At 50.8% G+C, this 17,391-nt stretch overlaps 1 protein-coding gene across 1 annotated transcript; it reads right to left on the reverse strand.

Moving 5' to 3' along the window:
• Positions 1-9,543: 9,543 nt before the first annotated feature.
• On the reverse strand, positions 9,544-16,538 carry INHBB (inhibin subunit beta B). Its single transcript, XM_029062989.2, has 3 exons — positions 16,058-16,538; positions 11,522-12,303; positions 9,544-10,794 (listed from the first exon to the last, which is right to left on the reverse strand). Exons 1-2 carry the CDS (start codon positions 16,536-16,538, stop codon positions 11,528-11,530), a joined length of 1,257 nt encoding a protein of 418 aa, XP_028918822.1. The 3' UTR covers positions 9,544-10,794; positions 11,522-11,527.
• Positions 16,539-17,391: the final 853 nt, after the last annotated feature.

Consider the following 17,391-nt stretch of genomic DNA (forward strand, 5'->3'; position numbering starts at 1 on the left):
TTGTATCTGTATCTGTCCCAGCACCCAGCACATGGTAAAGGCTTTCTAGACACCACTCATGTTAGTGGAAATAGTAGAGGGCTAGCCACAATATCAGACTCAATCACTTAGCATAGTGTTTTGCACACAGTATGCATTTAATAAATGCAGTTGAACGAATGATATGACAGCTAAATGTGCAGAGGTCAACGACCAGATTTTCTGCATCTCCACTGAGGTCAAGAGGAAATGGTCTTAATATGTAGGAAAGATGGATTTTGATTATTAGTTATAAGCAACAACTGTATTTTGAGGGGTTTTTGTATCATTTTGTTTTTTAATGATATTTGTTTAGCACTTACTCTGTGCCAGGCACTGTTCTAAGTGCTGGGGTAGATACAAAGTAATCAAATTAGACACAGTTCCTGACCTCACAACCTTAATCCCCATTTTACAGTTGAGGTACCTGAGGCCCAGAGAAGTGAAATGACTTCCCCAAGGTCACACGGCAGACAAGTGGCAGAGCTGGGATTATTCATTCATTCATTCAATAGTATTTATTGAGCGCTTACTATGTGCAGAGCACTGTACTAAGCGCTTGGGATGAACAAGTCGGCAACAGATAGAGACAGTCCCTGCCGTTTGACGGGCTTACGGTCTAATCGGGGGAGACGGACAGACAAGAACAATGGCACTAAACAGCGTCAAGGGGAAGAACATCTCGTAAAAACAATGGCAACTAAATAGAATCAAGGCGATGTACAATTCATTAACAAAATAAATAGGGTAACGAAAATATATACAGTTGAGCGGACGAGTACAGTGCTGTGGGGATGGGAAGGGAGAGGTGGAGGAGCAGAGGGAAAAGGGGAAAATGAGGCTTTAGCTGCGGAGAGGTAAAGGGGGGATGGCAGAGGGAGTAGAGGGGGAAGAGGAGCTCAGTCTGGGAAAGCCTCTTGGAGGAGGTGATTTTTTGGTAAGGTTTTGAAGAGGGAAAGAGAATCAGTTTGGCGGAGGTGAGGAGGGAGGGCGTTCCAGGACCGCGGGAGGACGTGACCCAGGGGTCGACGGCGGGATAGGCGAGACCGAGGGACGGTGAGGAGGTGGGCGGCAGAGGAGCGGAGCATGCGGGGTGGGCGGTAGAAAGAGAGAAGGGAGGAGAGATAGGAAGGGGCAAGGTGATGGAGAGCCTTGAAGCCTAGAGTGAGGAGTTTTTGTTTTGGGAGTTTTGGGATTAGAACCCATGTCCATCTGACTCTCAGGCCCTTGCTCTATCCACAGGGCCCTGATGCTTGCTCAGTGTAACCCACTTTCTGCTTTCAATTTTTTTAACAAGATTTAAACGTGAAAAAAAGTGTTGCTTTTCTGAACATTTTCACCATGCAAATAGAAGTAAATTTATGATTGTGTCCATTCAACAACAGTCAATTTAAGTTAATCTAGTGAATATGTGTTATATATTCATTCATTCTTTCAAATGTATTTATTGAGCGCTTACTGTATGCAGAGCACTGTACTAAGCTCTTGTAAAGTACAATTCAGCAACAAAGAGAGACAATCCCTGCCCACAGTGTGCTCACAGTCTAGAAATGGAGGAGACAGACATCAAAACAAGTAAACAGGTATCAATAGCATCAACACAAATGAATAGAATTATAAACATATATACCTATCAGAACAAGTAAAGAGGCATTAATATAAATAAATAGAATGATAGATATACACATACATACACAAGTGCTGTGGGGTAGGAAGTGGGGGTAGAGCAAAGAGGCCAAGTCAGGGCGATGAGGTGGGAGGAGGAGCTGAGGAAAAGGGGGTTTAATCTGGGAAGGCCTCCCAGAGGAGGTGAGCTTTGAAGGGGGAAGTGTTATTGTTTGACAGATTTGAGGAGGGAGGGCATTCCAAGCCAGGGGTATGACATGGATGAGGGGTCGACAGCAGGAGAGGCAAGAATGAGACACTATGAGAAGGTTAGCACCAGAGGAACAGAGTGTGTGGGTTGGGATGTAGAAGGAGAGAAGGGAGGTGAGGTAGGAGGGGGCAAAGTGATGGAAAGCTTTGAAGCCAGTAGTCAGAAGTTTTTGCTTGATACAGAGGTTGATAGACAACCACTGGATATTTTCGAGGAGTGGGGTGACATGCCCAGAATGTTTCTATAGAAAGGTAATCTGGGCAGCAGAGTGAAGTATAGTCTGAAGTGGGGAGAGAGGGGAGTTCAGAAAGGAGACTGATGCAGTAATCCAGTCGGGATAGAATGAGTGATTGTACTAACGTGGTAGCAGTTTGGATGGAGAGGAAAGGGTGGATCTTGGCGATGTTGTGAAAGTGAAACTGGCAGGTTTGGTGATAGATTGGATATGAGGGGTGAATGAGAGAGCGGAGTCAAGGATGACACCAAGTTTGCGGGCTTGAGAGACGGGAAGGATGGTAGTGTCGTCCACAGTGACGGGAAAGTCAGGGAGAGGACAGGGCTTGGGAGGGAAAATAAGGAGTTCAGTCTTGGACAAGTTGAGTTTTAGGTGGCAGGAGGACATCCAGGTGGAGATGTCCTAAAGGCAGGAAGAGATGTGAGCCTGGAGGGAGGGAGAGAGAGAGAACAGGGGAGGAGATGTAGATTTGAGTACCATCCGCTTAGAGATGATAGTTGAAGCTGTGGGAACAAATGAGTTCACCAAATATGAGAATTCACTGCCATCAATAGACTGGGCATTTATTTTAGAATGTGATTCCTACATGTGGAATAACTTTTAAGTGAATCATAAGAACCTTTCCCTGGAAGATTTTCCTTTTCCTCCTTGACCCCACCTCGCCCTCCAGTTATTGCCTCATCTCCATCCTATACCATTCCTCTTCAAACTCCTTGAGAGAGTTGCCTACACTGTCTGTCCTCCACTTCCTCCCCTCCAATTTACCCCTTGATCCCCTCCAATCTGATTTCCAGCCCCTTCCCTCAACAGAAACAGCCCTCTCTAAGATAACCGATGACCTTCTTCTTGCCTAGTTCAACAACCTCTACTCCATCCTAATCCTCCTCAACCTCTCAGTTGCCTTAGACACTGGACCATCCCCGTCTCCTGGAAACGTTATCCAACCTTCACTGATATTTCCTTCACTGATACTTCCTTCACCTTCACTGATACTGTCTCCTCCTAATTCTCCTCCTATCTCTCTGTCCACTCCTCAATCCCTTTAGCAGGCTTCTCTCTTCTGCCTCCTATTCTCTGAAAGCGGGGGGTCCCTCAAGGCTCAATTCTCAGTTTTATCATCCCTCTACACCCACTCCCTAGAAGAACTCATTCACTTGCAAAATTTCAATTTACCATCATTACACAGGTGATGCCCCAATTTTTCCTCCTGCCTTCAGGATATCTCTAACTGGATGTCCTGCCGACCCCTCAAACTAAACACATCCAAAACAGAGCTCCGCACCTTCCCTCACACCTCCCCCTGACTTTCTCAGCACTGTAGACAATATCACTATCCTCCCTATCTCACCAGCCCATGACTTTGGCATTATCCTCACCTCGTGTCTCTCATGCAACCCACATATTCAATCACCAGATTCTACCTTCATTATATTGCTGAAATCTGCCCTTACTTCCCCATCCAAACTGTCACTATGCTGAACCGAGCACTTATCCTATCCCTCCTTGACCATTACATCTGCCTCCTCACTTACCTCCCCGACTCCTGTTCCTCCCCTCTTCAGTCCATACTTTACTTGGCTGCATGGGTCATTTTTCTAAAGAAATGTGCAGTCCATGTCTCTCATTTATTCATTCATTCAATCGTATTTATTGAGCACTTACTGTGTGCAGAGCACTGTACTAAGTGCTTGAAATGTACAGTTCGGCAACAGATAGAGACAATCCCTGCCCAATAACGAGCTCATAGTCTAAAAGGGGGAGACAGACAACAAAAATAATACAAGTAGTCAGCCATCAATACCATCAAGATCAATAGATTCATAGATATATACACATTAATGAAACAGAGAAACAAATAATATATACAAATATGCATAAGTGTTCTGGGGAGGGGAAGGGGGTAGAGCAGAGGGACGGCATGGGGAATGGGGAGGAAAGGAGGGACAGAGGGAAAGGGAGGGCTTAGTCTGGGAAGGCCTCCTGGAGGAAGTGAGCTCTCAGTAGGGTTTTGAAGAGAGAAAGAGTTAGTTTGGTGGATGTGAGGAGAGAGGGCATTCCAGGGGTCACTGGTAGGACTTGGGCCAGGGGTCGACGGTGGGACAGGTGTGAACGAGGCACCGTGAGGAGGTTAGTGGCAGAGGAATGGAGTGTGCGGGCTGGGCTGTAGAAGGAGAGAAGGGAGGTGAGGTAGGAGGGGGCCAGGTGAGGAGAGCTTTGAAGCCAAGAGTGAGTTTCATGAGAAGGTTGATAGGCAACCACTGGAGGCTTTTGAGGAGGGCAGTGATGTGCCCAGAGTGTTTCTGTAGAAAGATAATCTGGGCAGGGGAATGAAGAATAGACCGGAGCAGGGAGAGACAGGAGGATGGGATATCAGAGAGGAGGCTGATGCAATAATCCAGTTGGGACAATATAAGAGCTTGTACCAGCAAGGTAGCAGTTTGGATGGAGAGGAAAGGGCCCTTCTTGGCGATGTTGTGAAGGTGAGACCAGCAGGTTTTGGTGATGGGTTGGGTGTGTGGGGTGAATGAGAGAGCAGAGTCAAGGATGTCACTAAAGTTGCGGACCTGTGAGACGGAAAAGTTGGTAGTGCCATCCACAGTGACAGGGAAGTGGGGGAGAGGACAGGGTTTGGGAGGGAAGATAAGGAGCTCAGTCTTGGACATGTTGAGTTATAGGTGGCGGGCAGACATCCAGGTGGAGATTTCCTGAAGGCAGGAGGAGATATGAGCCTGGAGGGAGGGGGAGAGAACAGGAGAGGAGATGTAGATTTGGGTGTCATCTGCGTAGAGAGATAGTTGAAGTTGTGGGAGCAAGTGAGTTTACCAAGGGAGTGAGTATAGAACCTCCAATGATTGTCCATCCACCCTGGCATAGAAAAGAGACTCCATACCATTAGCTTTAAACCATTCAATTAGCACTCCACCTCCTACCTTACCTCACTGATTTTCCTACTACAGCCCAGGCTGCCTACTTCACCTCCTTTAATGCCAGTTTGCTCACTGTGTCCCCAACTCATCTATCTTGCTGTCAGCCCCATTCCCACATTCTCCCCTTAGTTTGAAACCCCCTCCCCCTCAAGGTATGCCACTCTCCACTCCACTCTCCCCACCTTCAAAACCTTATTAAGGTCACATCTCCTCCAAAAAGCCTTCCTTGGTTAAGTCCTCTTTTCCTGACTCGCTCTCCTACTTCCTCTTCATCTGTGCACTTGGATCTATAGCCTTTGGGCACTTGATAGTCACCCCATCTTCAGCCCCACAGCAGTTTTGTACACATAATTTATTTCTTTGTATGTCTATCTCCCCCTCTAGACTGAAGTTCACTGTGGGCAGGGAACATGTCTGCCAACTCTGTTGTACCGCATTCTTCCAAGTGCTTAGTACAGTGCTTTGCACACAGTAAGCTCTTAATAAATACCATTGATTAATATAGTCAGATTTTGCTTCTCTCTGATACTTGCTCAACATGGAGCTCTCAACTCAAGAGCAAGATTTGGCATTGTTAACTTTTGTTGTGACGGTGGAGTTTGATACCCCAAATTGAGCAATGTTGCTTTAACACTGTCAGGCCAATAGACCTCTCTGATACTGAGCATTCCTTTAGCCAATCAAATAAACATTTCCCATGCAGATGTTGAACGTGAGTCATTAAAGAAAAAGGCAAATCCAAAACCCCAATTTTTGAATTACGTATCCAATTTTATCTGAAATTTTTAAAATAGCTTCCCCCCCTCCAAAATGTGTTTTTTTTCATTTATCAATCAATCACATTTATTGAGCACTTACTGTGTTCAGACTACTGAGCATTTGGGTGGGCACAGTAGAAGAGTTGGTAGACACATTCCCTGCCCACAACAAGCTAAGAAAAATGCATGCCTGAGATGTAAAGGTTTCTGCCACTGACAGCTGCTGAACCTAGGAGTAGGTAACTGAAGAAATAGTAGACTTCCTTTGATGGAGGTCTTCTGAAAAAGAAGAGTCTCTGATTAGTGGATTTTGGATGTGACTCTAGAGGCAGGGGGATGGACTAGGTGACCTTGAAAGGATTCCATGATTAGTCAATGCTTGGGCCCCAAGAAAGGTACATTCAACCCTAAAACACAATAAATTGTTTGTGAGCATTCAGGCCTGTAGGAAAAGGGATAGAAGTGATAGAGACAATTCAAGGAGAAGAGAAAGGAAAGAAAACATACCCGTGAAAAGAGATGCCGGCACCAGATCCTTTGAAATAAGGTGAACATCCTTTCCCTTCTCCTTCAGTGAATCTATCACCAGTGGGCTAATACCTAGAATTTTATTAGGCCCAAGAAGGGCCTAATAAAATTGGGGCCCAGAGAAACAACGTGGATAGAGCATGACCTGGGAGTCAGAAGGTCCTAGGCTCTAGTCCCGGCTCTGCCACATGTCTGCTGTGTGACCTTGGTAAAGTCAGTTAACTTCTCTGTGCCTCAGTCACCTTGTCTGTAATGTGGGACAGGGACTGTGCCCAACCCGATTTGCTTGTATCTGCCCCAGTGCTTAGAACAATGTCTGGCACATAGCAAGCACTTAACAAGTACCATTTTAAAAAAGGGGAGGGGGGAGAGGGGAGAGGAGATCAGCCCCAGCCCTGCTACTAGATAGGAAGTGGAAGAAAAAGGGGATGAGCTAGAGGAAGGCCCTCTGACCCATCCTCGTTTCTCTTCCCTGCAACCTACATCTAGCCTTGTGGACTAAAACCTACCTGGAACTGCAGCTCTGTGGAAGCCAGGATCATTATCAAATGGTTGATCTGCATATCACCTGGCCAAAGTACCAGGCTTCTTCTAGTCATCGTGAGGCTTGAATTGGGAGACAGGGTCCTTAAAAGCCCTTTTTAGATATGAATAGTAACTGCCCGACTAGTAGAGAGGGAACTGGACTGGAGGACCAAGCAAACAGGATAGATGGATGGTTGGTGTCCCAAAGGGTGAGGCCACCAGTCGTCTGTCACCTATAATGTTCAGGGAGGAGAGGGAAAAGGGCAAACTGGGAAACATTCTCCAGTTGTTGTTTTCCCCATTGTAAAGTTTTCTAGGATGGTAGCCTTTTTTATTTAATAATGTTGGTATTTGTTAAGCGCTTACTAGTGCCGAGCACTGTTCTAAGCGCTGGGGTAGATACAGGGTAATCAGATTGTCCCATGTGAGGCTCACAATTAATCCCCATTTTACAGATGCGGTAACTGAGGCACCGAGAAGTTAAGTGACTTGCCCACAGTCACACAGCTGATAAGTGGCAGAGCCGGGATTTGAACTCATGACCTCTGACTCCCAAGCCCGTGCTCTTTCCACTGAGTCACGCTGATATTTAATAATAATAATTATGGTATTTGTTAAGTGCATACTATGTGTCAGGCACTGTACTAAGCGTGGGGGTGGATACAAGCCAATCGGTTTGGACACAGCCCCTGTTCCGGCCGGGGCTCACAATCTCATTCCCCATTCTATAGATGAGGTAACTGAGGCACAGAGAGGTGAAGTGACTTGCCCAAGTTCACAGAGCAGACAAGTGGCAGAGCTGGGATTCGAACCCATGACCTTCTGACTTCCAGGTCTGTGCTCTATCCATTAAGCCCTGCTGCTTCTCTGTTATACTATGCTGCCTCTCTGCTACTTCCAAATGATGTTCTGTTGGACATCTAACTTTAGTTAATAATGATTATGGTGCTTGTTAAGCACTTACTCCAGGCCCTATACTAAGCGCTGGGGTAATAATAATAATAGTAATGTTGGTACTTGTTAAGCGCTTACTATGTGCAGAGCACTGTTCTAAGCTCTGGGGTAGATACAGGGTAATCAGGGTGTCCCATGTGAGCCTCACAGTCTTAATCCCCATTTTACAGATGAGGAAACTGAGGCACAGAGAAGTGAAGTGACGTCCACAGTCACACAGCTGACAAGAGGCAGAGCCAGAATTCGAACCCATGACCTCTGACTCCAAAGCCTGGGCTCTTTCCACTGAGCCATGCTGGGTAAATACAAGCTAATCAAGTTCGACACAGTCTGGGTCCACCAGGGGCTCCCCATTTTATAGATGAGGTAACTGAGGTCTGGAGAGGCAAAGTGACTTGCCCAAGGTCACACAGCAGATGAGTGCCTGCCCTGGAGTAATAATAATGTTGGTATTTGTTAAGCACTTACTATGTGCCGAGCACTGTTCTAAGCGCTGGGGTAGACAGGGGAATCAAGTTGTCCCACGTGGGCTCACAGTCTTAATCCCCATTTTACAGATGAGGTCACTGAGGCACTGAGAAGTGAAGTGACTTGCCCAAAGTCACACAGCTGACAAGTGGCCGAGCTGGGATTTGAACGCATGACCTCTGACTCCAAAGCCCAGGCTCTTTCCACTGAGCCACACTGCTGCCTCCTCTGGCTCCCGGTTCCAGCGGAAATGGAGGGACCCATACAGCTTCAGCTGGGCAGGAGGCAGCAAGCTGAGGCCTGGATGCCTTTGGGGGGGGAGAAAGGATGAAGGTCCAGAGAGACCCAGACCAGTCTAGTGGAAAGGTCATGGAATTGCCGGGGGCTGGTCAGTACACATTGGTTCTAGCCCTATCTCTTGACTTGTGGGACAGGGATGGTGTCCAACTTAACTTGTATCTACCCCAGCGTTTAGACCAGTGCTTGGCACATAGTAAGTGCATAACAGGTGCCGTAATTATTATTTTATTATTATTATTATTATTATTAGAGAAGCACCGTGACCTAGTAGAAAGACCACGGGCTTGGGAGTCAGAGGTCATGGGTTCTAATCCCGGCTCCGCCACTCATCAGCTCTGTGACTCTGGGCAAATCACTTCACTTCTCCATGCCTCAGTTACCTCATCAGTAAAATGGGGATTAAGACTGTGGGCCCATCTTGGGACAACCTTATTACTTTGTATCCACTAGTGCTTAGAACAGTGCTTGGCCACACAGTAAGTAAGCTCTTAACAAATACCGTAATTATTATTATTTGTTGCGAACTTGGGCGAGTCACTTAACATCTCTGGGCCTCAGTGTCTTCATCTGTAAAATGGGGATGACATATCCTGCTCGTGCTACCTCTTAGACCGTGAGCTCTAGTGGGACAGGGAGTATCCCATCTGATTATCTTGTTCTCTGCCCCCAGGGCAAGGCATGGTATTTAGTACAAAGGATGTGCCTAACACCTTCTTCTTACAGGTATTTTGGAGGTGGAGAGGGGAGTAGGGAGAGAAAGGAGGGAGGGGGGTGCCTCCCCCTACAAATGTGCTTTCTCCCCTCTCTCCCCTGAATTTACAAGCACCCAGACACAGCGAAGTGCAGGAAGCTGACTCCTGGGTGCCAGTTTGTGATAACATCCCCCACCTAGGTCCTCCTGCACAGCGAGCCCACTGAGAAGGAAACTTCCTGAGACGCTGCAAGAAGCTTGCATCATTTTCCAACCGTTTTTTTTATTTACTTAAACTGTACACAAATGTAAAATACTTTAACAGCAAGTCTACGTGGAAATCGTTTGGTTTTAAATTATTATGAAACAGAACCTAAAAGGAACTTTATTAAATAAACATAAAAATTGGGATTTAAGGATGCACATCCGTATTCTACAATAGTCATTTTCACTCTACATTCCGTGTGCGTATGGTATAGAAAAGACATATAGAACTCAACAAACACAATCCATCTGTACCCTGAAATAATCGGCAGGCCTTACAAGGGATTGCTAAGATGGAATGTCTACATCATGGGTGATGGCCTGGCCATCTAATAAAAATTATAACTAATATGTTGGCCTCTTTGGTTCCAAAATTATGTATAATACATTTAACTGTATTCATTTTTTGCTGCTATAAAAATAACTTTTTTTTTTCAAATGGCAGTTGTTGACTAATCATGCAACTAAATCAGTGCAAACATTAAAAGCAATCATTCGCTTAAAAAAGAAGCAAAAGATTTCATTTCAAGTATAAAAAAATATAAAAAAAGTCATATAAGTCCAGTTTTGTCTAGTATGGGTCAACACTTTAAATTGCATAGCTCATGCGGCACTTGTTTAACTAGATAGTGAGCAAAGGTAAGTGCACTATCAAGTACCACTTCCGAAGGCATTGAAATCAGCAAGTGCTATAATACGTGCATTCAAGCAGTTTGCAAGTGCTATGCTGGATTGGTGTTTTCTGAACCTCATGGCCGCCATCGACCTCTCCCGGTAAGGAAACTGAGAGCGCGCTCTTTCTCGCCAAACTCTCTTAGAAAGCTCCTTCCCTGCCCTGAATTTTCCGAACACATCCGTCAGGTCGCAGGGTCTCCTACTTTAGGGTTCATTGGTTTGCTTGTCTGGGGCCCAGAGGGGAGCGTTTTCCCCCACCGGGTTCTTGCGGAGTCCCCCGTCGGACACAGATGGCAACTCTGATTTTTTTTTTTCTTTTTCCTGCTGGAACCCTACAATTTCAACTAAAGGTGAGTACGATCCCAAACTGGAAGAGCATCTCGGTTACGAATCAGGCATATCGGTCGATGAACTTCAGGGATCGGATAAAGCATCGAGTAATGCCCACATCCCCAAACCTTATCTGGGTGGTAGCTCAGACAACACAGCCACGGTCATAGAGGAATCAGTCTTGCTGCTTGGGGATCGCCGACCCGCTCTGATTTTAGCCTCTCGCGACTCCTCATTTGGAAGTGCTGCAGGAAGATACGGATTCTCTTAAGAATACATCATGAATTCTTAAGCGTGAGAGGGCCTGGTCACCTTCATATCCGGTGGGGTCCCAGAGAAGGTGACTGGCCTCCTAGCTAAATTGTGGTCACTTTGACACAAGCACACACGGAGATATTCTTTCTCCATCTCTCTCTCTCTATCGCTCTCTCTGTTTCCTCCTCTCCCTCTCTCTCTCCCTCCCTCTCTCTCTCTCTCTCTCTCTCTCTCTCTCTCTGTCTCCACTTCTATGTGAGTATGTAAAACTCATCTCAGTTTGACTTGGACAGCAGATGGACATACCCCACGGCTCACCCATTCGCTCGGCCTGATGAGCCTCTCAGATGGGTGACCGCCTGCCGCCATACTGGTGAACGTGCATCCCACGTGGAAGTTGGTCGGGGGAGAGTGTGTGTGTGTGTGTGTGTGTGGGCGTGTGTGTGAGCGTGTGTGGGCACGTGACTCTGTGCATCTGGGCGAGGGTGCCCGGGAAGGTGTGGGTGCCCACTGGCCTTCCTTTAAAGCGGTAGACGATTTCCGCGTTGGCGATCCAGAGCCCGGCACCCTCTTGGCCCGTCCCCCCCACCCCGCAACCCCGAGGGAAATCCCGGCAGCCGATGCTTCACAGTGAGTCGTCGACACCAACGCCCGAAAGGATCTAAAGTCTGGGAACGTCCTCCCCCCCACCCCCACCCCCCCCCGGCCTCCCCGCACCTCCGATCAAGCGCAACCGCACTCTTCCACGATCATATTGGGGACATCCCTCTTCACGATGTTGTACTCGTCGTCGAAGTACAGCATGGACATGGTGCTGAGCTTGGTGGGGATGCAGCAGGAGTTCACGGTCCCCGGGTTCAGCCCCCGCATGCGGTACTGGTTCACCACGGCGGTGTGGAAAGAGGAAGCCGACCCGGGGACGCCGGCCAAATAGGCCGGGCAGCTCCCTTCACAGTAATTCCCAAAGTAGCCGGTGGGCGCGATGATCCAGTCGTTCCACCCGATGAGACGGAAGTCGATGAAGAACTGCTGCCGACAGCAGAGATTAGTCCGCCCGTCGCACTCCAGGCCTCTCTTGCGGATGCGGTGCTTGTTGTCGGCCAGGCGGGCCTGCACCACCAGGAAGGGCCTGTGGGATTCCTCCCCGGGGTCCACGTAGATGGGGAGCACGGCCAGCTCCTCGCAGCCCTCGCACTGGAGATCCAGGGTGAGCCTCCTCTCGCCTCGTTCAAACAGGGCCTGGATGGCCTCCGTCAGCGGGAAGGTGTGCCAGCCGCTCCTCTTGAGATCCACCTTCTTTTCCACCACATTCCACTTGCTGCTGCTCTCCGAGGCCTGGAAATAGACCCTGACTCTGACTTTCCTCCGACTGCCCTTCTCTAACACGTAAGGGAGCAGCTTCAAATACAGCCACAGACTGGCTTGCACGACAAACAGATTCTGGTTGCCTTCGTTGGAGATGAAAAAATACAGGCGGACCCTGGAGGAGGCAAGGTCATCTACGGAGAAGGGAAAACGAACCAAGTTATTCCAAAGAGGAAAAGGGGCGATTGGGGAAATGTTGATTTCTTTCCGGACGACGCGGGAACGTTGATTTCTCCCCTCCACCCTACCCCTCCCCCCATCCCCCCCCAGCCCCTCCCCACCAGCTCCCAAACAGCTGGAAAAAGTTATTGACCAGGAATGCTGTCACCGAGGTTCGGTGCCTGGGAGAGGCAGAGAGAACGATTTTCCATTGAGAAATTCTGACCAGGTTAGAGCGACAGGGTTCAGGCCTATAAAAATCTGCCGAAACTCTCCCGGGCAATGGCTTCCTAGAGACAGATGGTCAGGCACCAGACCTAAATAGAGTAACTTGTAAAGATGCCAAGATCTTAACAAGTTGTGATCAGTATCTATAAAATTTGAAAAACAAAATCAGAATTGGGCAGAATTTTTTGGCTTTTTTGTTAATTTTTTTTTCCCCACTGGGACTTTAGATATTTTCTATTTCCACCTCAGTGGGGGCAGGGGTCTGAGTCTCCCTATGTATGATTCCCCAACATCACGAAGCAGCCACCGTGGCAAACGAGAGATCTTTCTTCTAATTTTCAAGCCCCAGCAATCTACACTTTAAAACCCTGAGATCGAACGACCCGATTTCAAAGCGTCTTAAGGGTCAGGGCTATTTCTTCTCGACGATTCTGGTATAACGGTTTGGCTAATTAACAGATGAGATCCGAGTTCGGGGGCGAGAGCATTGGCGGATGCTCCAGAGCTGAGCGCCGATAATTTTATCATTCATTCATTCATTCTTTCCATCGTATTTATTGAGCGCTTACTGTGTGCAGAGCACTGTACTAAGCACTCGGAAAGTACAACTCAGCAATTCAGATAATTCCGCTCGGGGAGAAAGAGCCCGGACTAAGTAACTGATAGGGAACTCCTCGGCTGCACCAAGAGGGCACCCAGACTGCATTTCAATTACTCTTCCCTCCGATGACTTCAACTTTTGTTTTTTTGGCGAAGAAGGCCTCATGAAGCAGATGTAGCATGCTTCCCAAGCCCCCCAACCCCTTCGACAGTCCCGGATTGGCCATTTTAACAACATCGACACCCACCATTCAAAACTACCGGAGCCAAAACAGGCAAAGCTGCTATTTGATGGCTGGCCTGTGAGGGGAATACATTATCTGGAACCAGGAAAACCCGCTCTCGGAAACGGTCCCGGAATACGAGGGTTCCGGCTGTCATTTTAGGCCAGAGGAACTCAACGGTCCCAGTGAAGGAGATCAAAATTGACCTCCCTCCCAACCTCCAACGCCCCCCGTCAGCCCCACCCCCACATTCTCCCTCACAAACTTACCTCACTTCCTTCCTCTCCCCAGCGTACAATACTTTCTCACTCAGATCCTCTAATTGCATACTTTTAATTGCTACGGCACAATACTAGACTGGCAAAGTGTTCTCACTGTTTTCCCCCTTTTTCTCAGGCGATAAGCCGCACACCACTGTCTCTGCCTTTGAAGTTCCCCAGGAAAGCGGGGATGTCTTGGAGAATCATCTAGGCTTTGGGAATTTACTACTCAAGCCCGCATCCTGCCTCGCTGTTAAAATACTCAGGCATCTATCTCTTCAGCGTCCTCTGCCTTCGCACTCAGTTTACAACGGGACCCGAGGGCTGTCCAGAAAGAAACTAACATTATTCAAGTACCGGAAAAATGCTAAAGCCACTTTCACGTTAGCACTTCTGGTTTTCCCCTGTAAAAGAAGTAAAGGCTTTTCTAATTCTGGATAGTTAGATCGCTCTACCTACGACTGTACCTCTAGCAATTATATTTACTTGTTGAAATATCTTTCCTCCCCTCCCAATCTGGCAGAAGGGGGATGAAAGGAAAAGTATAAAAATCAAACTGCTGTCGGTGCACCTGCTTACAGCTAACTGATGTTGGAGGCATCAAAACCAGAACCTCAGAGATGTTAGAGTTTCAGAGTCACGGCGCCACACACACACTTCAACACCTCAGAAGACTAAGACGGTGTGTGCCAACAGGCTTATGTATCCTGATAGACACTGTAAATATATATTTTAGGAATGGGCAGAGACAAACAGTAAGCCATCAGTGAACGAGTGGAGAGTGACTGGTGGCTTGTAAATGAAGCAGGCACACAAACGAAAAGGTGAATAATGTTCGTACCTCTGTTTACTTCCAGAATTGGATAGACAGACTCACCAGAGAGACAGGGTGAGCCGGTTAAATAAAAAAGAAAGAAAAAAATGGGTCCCAGGAAGAAGGAGATTGTCCAGAACTAGGAAAGGTGGAAAGGTGGGAAAGAAAGAGGGACCTCTCTCTACTTATGGTTGAAAGGGAGAGAAGGGAGAGGAGAGATGCCAACGGACCTACTTGCTACTGCAGCGTACCGGAGGAGATAAACGGCTTATTAAACGAGCTAGAGAGAGGACGGGTTATTGAATGAGATAAAGTTGGGATTTCTTAATGAGAGGGAAAGAGGACTGAATGAGAGAGAGAGAGAGAGAGAGAGAGAGATATCACTGAACAGGGTAGGCAGAGAAAGGTGCAGCAGGTGGAAGGACAAGTTAAGTAGGAGAACGAATGGACAAAGAGAGAGTGAGGGGCTGAGCAGAGAGATGCTCAGGGGTCCGGGAGGAGGTGCTAAGGGCACAGGGAGGTGAACTGACCCCTGAAACAGGGGCATAGGTGAGGGGACTCTGTGTGTGTGTGGAGGGGGGTGACAGGGGATACAGACAGGGTGGTAGTGGGGTGAAGAAGATGAGAAGGGTCCAGAGGGTGATGGGGGGTGTCAGAGGGCATCAGGGAATGCAGAGGATGTCAGGGAGTGTGGAGGGTGGTGGGGGTTTGAAGGGTAGCAGGAGGTGCAGAGGGTGGCAGGCAGGTGCAGAGGGTGGCAAGGGGTGAGAAGGGTATCAGGAGGTGCGGAGGGTGGTAGGGGGGTGCAGAGGGTTGCAGGGGGGTGCAGAGGGTGGCAAGGGGGTCCAGAGGGTTGCAGGGGGTGCAGAGGGTGGCAGGGGGGGTGCAGAGGGTCACAGGGGGGTGCAGAGGGTGGCAGGGAGTTGCAGAGGGTGGCGAAGGGTGAGAAGGGTATCAGGAGGTGCAGAGGGTGGCAGGGGGATGCAGAGGGTGGCAGGGAGGTGCAGAGAGTGGCAAGGGGTGAGAAAGGTGTCAAGAGGTGTGGAGGGTGGTGGTGCTTGTGCGGGGGGGAGGGGTTGCGGAGGATGGCAGGGAGTTACTTGGACCGTGAGCCCCATGTGGGACAGGGACCGCGTCCAATCTGATGAACTCGCACCTACCCCGGTGCTCAGAACAGTGCTCGGGCACACAGTGAGCGCTCACGGACATGCCCCTAATAGGGGGGTAGAGGGTGTCGGGGGTGCAGAGAGAGGCCGGGATGCGGAGGGCGGGAGAGGGGTTTGGAGGGGAGGGGGCTGGATATGTCAGGGAGTGTGGAGGGTGGCAGGGGGTTTGAAGGGTACCAGGAGGTGCGGAGGGCGGCAAGGGGATGCAGAGGGTGGCAGGGAGAGGAGGAGGGTGGCAGGAAGGTGCAGAGGGTGGCAAGGGGGAGCGGAGGGTGGCAGGGGGGTGCAGAGGGTGACAAGGGGGAGCGGAGGGTGGCAGGGAGGTCCAGAGGGGGACGGGGGGGGGGGGCAGAGGGTGACAAGGGGGTGCGGAGGGTGGCAGGGGGTGCGGAGGGTGGCAGGAGGTGAGAAGGGTACGGGCCCGGGCCCGCGCCCACCTGTCTCGGCGAAACTGATGATCTCGGACACTTGGTCCTGGCCGTCGGGTCCGGGGCTGGCGTGTCCGTCCAGGTGGGGGATCTCCAGGCGGCCGTCCTCCCGCACCTTGCCGGCGTGCAGCTTCCTCAGGGCGGTGACCATGGCCGCCTTGGGCACGGCGTGGGTGATGTTGGGGCGCTCCCGCATCTGCAGCCGGCTGAGGATGTGCCGCTTCACCGCCTCCAGGAAGTCTCCGTCCACTTTCCCGGGCTCCTCGGGCCGCCTGAAGCCGCAGGAGGTGCAGGCGTCGTGCGGGGCGGCGGCGGGGGGCTGCGGGGCGGCGGGGGGCGGCGGCGGGGTGGGGGACCCCGCCCCCCCCGGCGCCCAGCAGCCGGCCCCCAGCAGCAGCAGGCAGGCGGCCCCCAGCGCCCGGCGGGACCCGCACCCGCCCCGGGACCCGCCCCGGGACCGGCCCCGGGACCCGCAGAGGGGCCCGTCCATGCCGCGCGGGGCGGCGGGGAGCCCGGACGGCCGCCCGGGAGCCGCCCAGACAATGCGGGCCGCCGCCTGCCCCCGGGACCCCCGCCGCCCCCGGCCCCGCACCCTGCGCCCCGCGCCCCGCGCCCCGCGCCCCGCGCCCTCCGCGCCTCCGGACGCACGGGCCCCCGCTCGGGGAGGAGGCCCGGAGCCGGGGCCGCCCGGGGCACCGGCCCGAGGGGCTGCCTCTGCCGGCCCGGCTGCGGGCTCCGGGCTGCGGGCTGCGGGCTGCGGGCTGCGGGGGGCCGACGACGGGGGGGCGTGTGCGGGGCTCAGCGCGCGTCCCGGTGTCTGGGTGGGTGTGCGTGTGTGTGAGCAGTCAAGAAGGCAGTCACCCGTGGATCGAGGAGGGGGGGGGCGGGCGGGGAGGGGGCTGGGGGTGGAGGAGCAGGAGGAGGAGGAGGAGGGAGGGGGGAGGGGAAAGGGAGGAGGAGGAGGAGGAGGAGGAGGAAAAGGCTAAAGGAGCCCCGGGGGCGGGGGAAGGGGGAGGGGAGAAAAGGGGGACACGGAGAAAAGGGGAGAGACGCCCGGGGAGACGGAGAGACGCACACACAGAGGCACAGGGGAGGGACACCCAGAAAGACAGAGGCACAGGGGAGAGACTCCAGGGGAGACAGAGACGCACAGACAGAGGCACAGGGGAGAGACAGAGAGAGGCACAAGGGAGAGATACCCAGGAAGACAGAGAGAGGCACAGGGGAGAGACACAGAGAGGCACAGGGGAGAGGCACAGAGAGAGGCACAAGGGAGAGACACCCAGGAAGACAGAGAGAGGCCCCGGGGAGAGACGCACAGGGGAGAGACGCACAGAGAGGCC

This window comes from Ornithorhynchus anatinus, chromosome 1, assembly GCF_004115215.2.
Source record: "Ornithorhynchus anatinus isolate Pmale09 chromosome 1, mOrnAna1.pri.v4, whole genome shotgun sequence".
Classification (NCBI taxonomy): Eukaryota; Metazoa; Chordata; class Mammalia; order Monotremata; family Ornithorhynchidae; genus Ornithorhynchus; species Ornithorhynchus anatinus.

Excerpts from the sequence above, each read along its gene's own strand:
- INHBB (XM_029062989.2), bottom strand. The coding sequence starts at position 16,538 with ATGGACGGGCCCCTCTGCGGGTCCCGGGGCCGGTCCCGGGGCGGGTCC. Across the intron at positions 12,304-16,057 it reads CATCAGTTTCGCCGAGACAG|ATGACCTTGCCTCCTCCAGG; the intron begins GTGGGCGCGGGC and ends CCTTCTCCGTAG.